The 8,898-nt window shown below is 41.8% G+C and overlaps 1 protein-coding gene across 8 annotated transcripts in view; it reads left to right on the forward strand.

The window, feature by feature from the left end:
• Window positions 1-8,535, forward strand: part of GARNL3 (GTPase activating Rap/RanGAP domain like 3) — a 167,323-nt gene extending 158,788 nt beyond the window's left edge. For all 8 annotated transcript variants that reach the window (XM_063714442.1, XM_054520667.2, XM_024252280.3 and 5 more), the window contains 4 exons: window positions 1,525-1,663; window positions 3,229-3,444; window positions 4,951-5,077; window positions 8,078-8,535. In XM_063714442.1, coding sequence (XP_063570512.1) covers window positions 1,525-1,663; window positions 3,229-3,444; window positions 4,951-5,077; window positions 8,078-8,249 — 654 coding nt within the window. In that variant the 3' untranslated portion in view covers window positions 8,250-8,535. The remainder of the gene's footprint in view (window positions 1-1,524; window positions 1,664-3,228; window positions 3,445-4,950; window positions 5,078-8,077) is intronic.
• The last annotated feature ends 363 nt before the right edge of the window (window positions 8,536-8,898 follow it).

Consider the following 8,898-nt stretch of genomic DNA (forward strand, 5'->3'; position numbering starts at 1 on the left):
TTCTAGTCCCCTCCCCTGAGTCAGGCCCACAAAGTCCTCCCCAGCCCTGCCAGACTGGGCTGGCTCCCCCGCTGTGTCCCCTGTTCCCTTCCCTGGTCCTGACATCCATCACATTTGGTGGTAGGTGACTGCTTATTTGTTCATCTTTGCTCCTGCACTGATGGTTCTGTGAGAGCAGATGCCATACTGTCTTACCATCATAGTACCAGTGGTGTGCTCAATGCTTCGGTCCCGCAGTGCTCTGGAAAACGTGTGTGTGTGCACATATGTGCATATATGTATGATATGTGTACATATGTGCATGTATGTATTATATGCATGTACATTAGTTGATTGTAAATAGCTTACAATTTACAAATAATAAATATACAATGCTGTTTATCATAAAAATCCACTTAGCCAATTGGTTCTTACGAAACGTTTTTATTAATATCTGCTGAACTCTTGTATCCATAGCCAACATACAGTTGCAGTTCAACCATGATTTTACACTTGGAGTTATATCTCAATCCACTCATTTTTTTCCCAATGTTTATTGTCATTTAATCTGATAGGTAATCTGCTGTAAAACTATTTTTCACCCTCATACAACTCATAGTCATTAAACTGAAACTTCTTTCAGCTTCTGTACCAGGCTAAACACACTTCCACATTTCTTGTTCATTACTAGTACTTTCTCCATCACTGTAAGTCTAGACAATCAACAAAACAACAAATCAAAGTCAAACTGATAGTCTTCGCTGCATTCCATGGTGTAAAGAGTCCCTCCATGATTGATTTCAAGCTCCCAGTGTGATGCCACTGCAGGTGGTGTTGGGGAGACATGCGTTATCCCCCATGGTGCAGTATCTCTCCCCCAAGCCCCACACAGACACTGTTGGTGTCAATAACTCCAGAGCAGATGTAATAGTAAGCACAGTCAAATAATTAGGAATGGCTGAATTTGGATATTTAGGGCCTTTGTTTATGTAGGTTTGTATAATTTAATTTCTAATCATGTGTGTTTAACAGCCAGTTTGCAAAATTCCTGAAAATTGGATCTCATAAATCACATCCAGCACACCACTGCTGTTAGCACCAGCACTAGCGCATCATGGGTGTGCATGAGTATCTGCTGGATCAGTGAATGAAGAATCCATTTCCCCATCTGCCAAATGGGCCTAACTGAATCCCTAAGATCTTTCCCGTTCTAACACTCCAGGTGCCTGAGATTCCTGTTAGGGAAGTGTGTGCTGTGTTTGTGATTGCAGAAGATGTGTGGTGGAACACTGACTGTTTTCTATTGTGGATCAACAAATAGATGATGAAAAGTGGCGGGGAGTGGAATACTCAGGAAAAGTGTAACTAGCCACACTGGGCTTTCCTCCAGAAGGCTCCCTCCATCCCTCGCCCCGGCATCCCGCACTGCACTGCATGCTCCAAGGATGGGGACCAGTTGGAGGGTTTGCAGTGATGGCAGGAGGGCCAGTGGATGCAAGGCCTAGAACACCAGGCAGCCCGGTAATGCTCTCTCTTTCTTTCTAGTCGGATATATACTTCACAGCAACTGCAGCTGTGAATGAGGTCTCATCTGGAGGCAGCTCCAAGGGGGCCAGTGCCCGAAATTCTCCTCAAACACCCCCGGGCCGAGATACTCCAGTATTTCCTTCTTCCCTGGGGGAAGGTGAAGTCCAAGTTTTACTGTTTTATTAATATTTGTAATCCACTCTAATTTCTCTAGTTCATTGTCTAATATCTACATGTGATTACTGTTTAAAGAAGTTACTATTTAAAGCCATTAAAAAAAGAAACCAGACGAGTGTGGTGGCTCACGCCTATAATCCCAGCACTTTGGGAAGCCGAGGCGGGCGGATCACCTGAGGCCAGGAGTTCAAGACCAGCCTGACCAACATGGTGAAACCCCATCTCTACTAAAAATACAAAAATTAGCCGGGTGTGGTGGCACACACCTGTAATCCCAGCTACTTGGGAGGCTGAGGCAGGAGAATCGCTTGAACCTGGGAGGTGGATGTTGCAGTGAGCCGAGATCACGCCATTGTACTCCAGCCTGGGCGACAGAACGAGACTCCGTCTACAAAAAAAAAAAAAAAGAAATCTTGCAGTCTGAATACATGGTTGTGTTCTTAAGAAACCTTGTGATAACAACAATAAAACTCCATTATAAAAATAATAAATAAATAAATAAATAAACTGGGCTAGGCACTGTGGCTCACACTTGTAATCCCAGCACTTTGGCAGGCTGAGGCAGATGGATCGCTTGAGCCCAGCAGTTCAAGACCAGCTGGGCAACATGGCAAAACCCTGTCTCTAAAAAAAAAATACAAAAACTAGCTGGACATGGTAACATGTGCCTGTAGTCCCAGCTACTTGGGAGGCTGAGGTGGGAGGATCATCTGAGTACCAGAGGTCAAGGCTGCATTGAGCCGGGATTGCACCTCTGCACTCCAGCCTGGGCAACAGAGTGAGACCCTGTCTCTACAAAAACTAAAATTAAATTAGCTGGCTGTGGTGGCATGCACCTGTGGTCCCAGCTACTCAGGAGGCTGAGGTGGGAAGATCACTTGAGCCTGGGAGGTCAAGGCTGCAGTAAGTCATGATTGCATCATTGCACTCCAGCCTGAGCAACAGAACAAGACCTTGTCTCAAAAAAAAAAAAAAGTTTCAGTGGGGAGGAGGGAGTTAAAGGCTATAGAGTTTCCAACTTGCAACAGCAGTTATTTTTCCTTCAGGGCTGTTAACAGTAGTGGGTTTTGAAAGCTAAAAGAATAGAGTCATCAAGCCTAGACATTCCCCAGCACATGCAGTCTTTCACTCTATCTAGCTTTGCCAGCGAACCCCAGAGGCCTCTGCTGTGGTTACCTCATCGCTTTGAACACAGCGCTTTTCATAAATTCTTACCACATCACTCGTCTTTATTGCACACAGTTAAGATAAAGCACAGAATTCCCCAAGCAGGGCAGCTTTTTGCTTTTCTTGTCTAGTCTTTTTTCCTGTGCCGTCACGAGTGCGTTTTACCTAATTTACACATGAAAATGCTCTTAGAAAATGCAAAGCCATCAGGCACCCTCAAATTAGTGCTCCCGGCCAGCCCTCCCAGTGGGACATTACAGATCAGTGTGTGACATAAAGTCTTCCTTCATGCTATGTTAAGGAACAAGAAATTACTCTCTTGTAAATAATATGAACTTTTCTTAAAGTTCTGATGTCCTTTTTGAAATCACATTTCAGGTGAAATGCAATCAAAAAATCTGTACAAGATTCCACTTAGAAACCTCGTGGGCAGAAGCATTGAACGACCTCTGAAGTCGCCCTTAGTCTCCAAGGTCATCACCCCACCCACTCCCATCAGTGTGGGCCTCGCTGCCATTCCTGTCACGCACTCCTTGTCCCTGTCTCGCATGGAGATCAAAGAAATAGCAAGCAGGACCCGCAGGGAACTACTGGGTAATGGTTCTCAATCCTGGTTTCCACTGTCTGTGAACAGACCAGCTGGTTTTATCTTTGGATATGAATTGTCCTCAGAAACAATGAGTTTAAAAGGAAAGTTTCCTTTTAAGAGGGGATTTTTAATAAGTTCTAATACATCTATACCAAGGAATACACTATAGTGTAGCCGCCAGCAGTGATGTTGTTGATCTCTACTTACTGGTGTGGAAAGCTGCCCAAGCCAAGTGAAGGGGGAAACGGGCAGTTTATCAAACACTATGTCTAGTCTGATACCATTTTTAAAAATAAAAGTACCAATCTATGTATGATTTCCTAGAAAGGTGTCTAGAAGGATTTATATCCCACAGTCCTCAGGCAACATTTTATGTTGGTATATCCCAAAGTGGAAATGTACCATGTTTTTACACGTGTGTGTTCAGTTCCCTTATTACTTCTCCCAGCCCTAGACAGTGGGGGCAGGTCTGTGGATAGAACAGATGCAAGATACGTGTTGAGCTCTTTTCTCTCAGTATAACTATGGGACTGGGCTCACACCTGTTATCCCAGCATTTTGGGAGAGGCTGAGGCAGGCAGATCACTTGAGTGCAGGAGTTCAAGACCAGCCTTGGTAACATGGTGAAACCCCATCTCTATAAAAAATACAAAAAAATTAGCCAGCCACGGTGGCATGTGCCTATAGGCCCAGCTACTCAAGAAGCTGAGGCAAGAGAATCGATTGACTCCAGGAGGTGAAGGCTACAGGGACCCATGATTACACTACTGCACTCCAGCCTGGGTGACAGAGTGACACCCTGTCTTGAAAAAAAAAAAAGATGAGAGGCCAAACCAGAGAAACATAAAGCCCCTGATAAGTGTGAAAAGGTTAGACTGTTAGAAACCTTTTGTTCAGATTTGTGGAAACAAAATAAGGAAAAATGGAAGTGACATGTTAAACCAGGAGGAACTGGTTTGAAAACTTAGATTGGGACCTGCATGAACGCTGGCCTGAGCACACCCCTGCCCTGCAGTAATATTCCCTGAACAACTGCAGGAGGGGATTCAGGCCACCTGACAGGGCAGGACTTGACACTAACAAAGTCCATTGGTTTTTCCAGTTGGTGCCTTCCACTGTGTTTTTAAAATAAATGTATTGCTATTTTGAATGCAGTCTTCCATATCAAAGCTTGATCTGCCCACCACTGTTTACAAACCACTGAGCTTTTGCAAAACGGAACCTCTGAATTGGAGAATTACAGGGTTATCAACGGTAGGACTGTAAATCATCTGTCCTCATTAGGCTCTTTGAGTCGAATTTTTTTGCAAAGTGTGTATGCTTTATAATCAGAAAAGAAAAATCTTCTACCAACAAGAAAACCAATCATTTGAAAATATATATTCTATCATCTTTCTTCCTGACTCTAGCACAACAATGCACCAGTTCCCAACCAAGAAAAAATCAGGGTCTTTTCTGTTTCCGTGGCAGCCCTGTGGTAGTGACCCTCTGACCTATGATTCTCAATCCAGGCCTCTCGGATGAAGGTGGACCCAAGTCAGAAGGAGCACCAAAGGCCAAATCAAAACCCCGGAAGCGGTTAGAAGAAAGCCAAGGAGGCCCCAAGCCAGGGGCAGTGAGGTCATCTAGTAGTGACAGGTAAAGAAAGGGAGAGGCCCCTGCTTGGGTGGTGGACCTATGAGTCACAGCACTGCCCAGGAGGCCCCTTCTGGGGATTGATAATGCCACTAGTGTCCCCTTTGGCAGCTACAGCAGAGGACCAGCAGCCTGTTCCTCTCTGAGGGTCCCCAGACCCTCAGGCCTGCCAGGGAGGGATCTAGACAAATGGGCACCCTTACCAGCAGTCAAATGCTAATTCAAATATATTGAGACCTGGCCAGGCACAGTGGCTCACGCCTTTAATCCCAGCACTTTGGGAGGCCAAGGCGGGCAGATCACCCAAGGTCAGGAGTTCGAGACTAGGCTGGCCAACACAGTGAAACCCCATCTCTACTAAAAATACAAAAATTAGCCGGGCGTGGTGGCACATCCCTGTGGTCCCAGCTACTTGGGAGGTTGAGGCAGAAGAATCGCTTGAACGTGAGAGGCGGAGGCTGCAGTCAGCCAAGATCGTGCCACTGCACTCCAGCCTGAGCAACAGAGCAAGACTTCATCTCAAAATATATATATAATATATATTTTATATTTATATATTATATATATAATATATATTTTATATTTATATATTATATATATAATATATATTTATATATTATATATAATATATATTTATATTTATATATTATATATAATATATATTTATATTTATATATTATATATAATATATATTTATATTTATATATTATATATAATATATATTTATATTTATATATTTTATATATAATATATATTTATATTTATATATTTTATATATAATATATATTTATATTTATATATTTTATATATAATATATATTTATATTTATATATTTTATATATAATATATATTTATATTTATATATTTTATATATATTGTATATTTATATTTATATATTTTATATATATTGTATATTTATATATTTAATATATATTTTTTGTATTTGTATATTTAATATATAATATATATTTTATATTTGTATATTTAATATATAATATATATTTTATATTTGTATATTTAATATATGATATATATTTTATATTTGTATATTTAATATATGATATATATTTTATATTTGTATATTTAATATATGATATATATTATATTATATATTTAATATATGATATATTTTTTATATTTATATATTTAATATATTATATATTTTATATTTATATATTTAATATATAATATATATTTTATATTTATATATTTAATATATAATATATATGTAATATTTATATATTTAATATATATAATATATATGTAGAGAGATAGAGACTGTTTCCTCACCAGATTGACAGAGAGTTTTTAAAATCAAAATGTTGGCTAGGCATGGTAGCTCATGCCTGTAATCCAAACACTTTGGGAGGATGAGAAGAGAAGGTCACATGAGCCCAAGAGTTCAATCCCAGCCTGGACAAATGGTAAGACCCATCTCTACAAAAAAAAAAAAATATATATATATATATATATATATTAGCTGGGTCTGGTGGCATGTGCCTGTAGTCCCAGTTACTTGGGAGGCTAAGGTGGAAAGATCACCTTCCTTCTGGGAGGTCAAGGCTGCAATGAGCCATGATCACACCACTGCACTCCAGCCTGGGTAACAGAGCAAAACCCCCGTCTCAAAAAAAAAAAAAAAAAAAAAACAAACAGTAACACTGCAGGGAAACAGGTGCTCTCTATGCAGTAATGCAGTACTGGTAGCACATACACAGTCCAGCCTATCTGAATGCCAGGTCAGCATCACATGTCAGTGAACAGTAGTTAAGTCACACTGATTCGTCCTATAAGATCTCTGTTATCCTTCAAGCAACATCACACGTGCTCCAGTGTGGGGAGTGATAGTTCGTATGTCCAAGCTTCATTCATTCACTCAACACACATTCTTGGAGCACCTAGGACTTAGTTGGGTATTAAGATATGGAAAGGACTAAGCCCCCATCTGTGCCTTCAAGGGGTTCCCAGGCCAGTGGCAAAGACCAACAAGGGTCCAGAAAATTACTGCATTCCAGCATGGCAGGTGATGTGTAAGGAGGGTTTCCATCCAGCCCACACCTGGGGCAGGGAGGGTCTCAAACATCAGGGGAGGCTGAGCCTCCTCTCCGAAGTCATAACCTGACAAGGCCCCTGCCTTCGGGGACTTTGCATTCTAGTGTGGGAAAACAGACAGCAAACCTGTAAACAAGTAAGCAAATAAAATCATTTCAAATAGTGACAAGTGCTACAAAGAAATTGAAAAGAAGGGATGGGGCTGGCACATAGAAGGTCTACTCTGAGAGAGGGGTCAAGGAAAGCTTTTTGAGGAAATAGCATTGGGATAGGCTTGGAATGAATGGTAAGAAGCTAGGGGAACAGCCCTTCTGACAGCAGCGACCTCAGGGCAAGGGCCTGAAGCATGGCCAGTTAAAAGGCAGGAGGAAGAGTGGACAGGCTTAAGCATAGAGAACGGAGCCAGGAACTGTGTGAGGCTGAGAGTGGGCAGCAGCTGGGCCAGGTGGGCTTTTGCAGGCCAATGAGTATTTGTGGAATGCGTTAACTCCCTGAGAAGTGGAAACCAATATTGGTCAAATTAATATGCAGCTATTGAGAGAGTCCTGAGGAGCTGGAGGAAACAGAGGGAGTCAGGGGTGCCCTGGGAGGCTGGAGGGGTCACAGGCCTGGTCCCGGAACCTTGGCTACGAGTTTCAGCCTGATCCTCAGGCCCTGGGCACCCATGGGAGGGTTTTAGGCAGGGTGACATTATCTGGATTTACACTTTAGAAAGGTAGGTAAATAATGCCTCACAAACACCTTCCATGTGTCACACACTCGGCCTTTAATCCTCACAACCCCCTGAGGTGATGGGGGTGGCATTCCAGCACTTCCCCACCTCTACCACGTAACAGTGAGGGTTTGGGGAGCCAACTCATGAGCTCAGATGAGCAGGAAATTGCCAGAAAAAAATAGGCCCAGTTCCGTGGTACTCCCACAGATCCTCTTACAGTGACTTGTCTCTTCTAGGATCCCATCAGGCTCCTTGGAAAGTGCTTCTACTTCCGAAGCCAACCCTGAGGGGCACTCAACCAGCTCTGACCAGGACCCTGTGGCAGACAGAGAGGGCAGCCCGGTCTCCGGCAGCAGCCCCTTCCAGCTCACGGCTTTCTCCGATGAAGACATTATAGACTTGAAGTAACAGAGTTGAAATCTCATTTGCCATCTTTAGTTTTCTTATGGAGGTTTATACTCTTTAAACAGTTCTGATGTAATTTCTCAACAAAATGTGGCTTTTAGCCTGTCAGTGATCTACTGGACCAAACCTTCTGCACACTCGGCCAGTTCCCTCTCCAATGTCCGGTGCCGTCTTTCCTAGCCTTTGTTTCTTTCTGTTCAGGAACCATCAGTCCCCTTGTAATAAAGGTGGTAGATTTCAATGAGGTTTTAGATTGAAACTTTGAATAAATCAAAAATATTCATTCTTATTTACTGCAACCTTCTCATATTTTATATACTTAGATGGAAAATTATTTTTTCATTACAGTTTTGATTTATGTCACATAATGTGTTTCTTTTATAAAGAAAAGTCATTGCTTTTTACCTTTATTATAAGTAAGTTTTCTTTCTGCACCTTTGGCCACGGTTGCTGTTTCAGTTCACTGTGATTGGAACCAGCTGCATTCCTGCCTGTAGACTTCTAAGAAAAGTTGAATGGTTAGATCTTAAAGCTCCTCCTTCTTCCCTGCATCTCATGAAAAATATTAAGGCACAGGAGCTTGTCAAAAGCCTTCAGATTATTTTGTGTGGTTTTATTGTTACTCTGCAATAATGTAACCAGAGAACAGCTA

The sequence above is a fragment of the Pongo abelii genome, chromosome 13 (assembly GCF_028885655.2).
Source record: "Pongo abelii isolate AG06213 chromosome 13, NHGRI_mPonAbe1-v2.0_pri, whole genome shotgun sequence".
NCBI lineage: Eukaryota > Metazoa > Chordata > Mammalia > Primates > Hominidae > Pongo > Pongo abelii.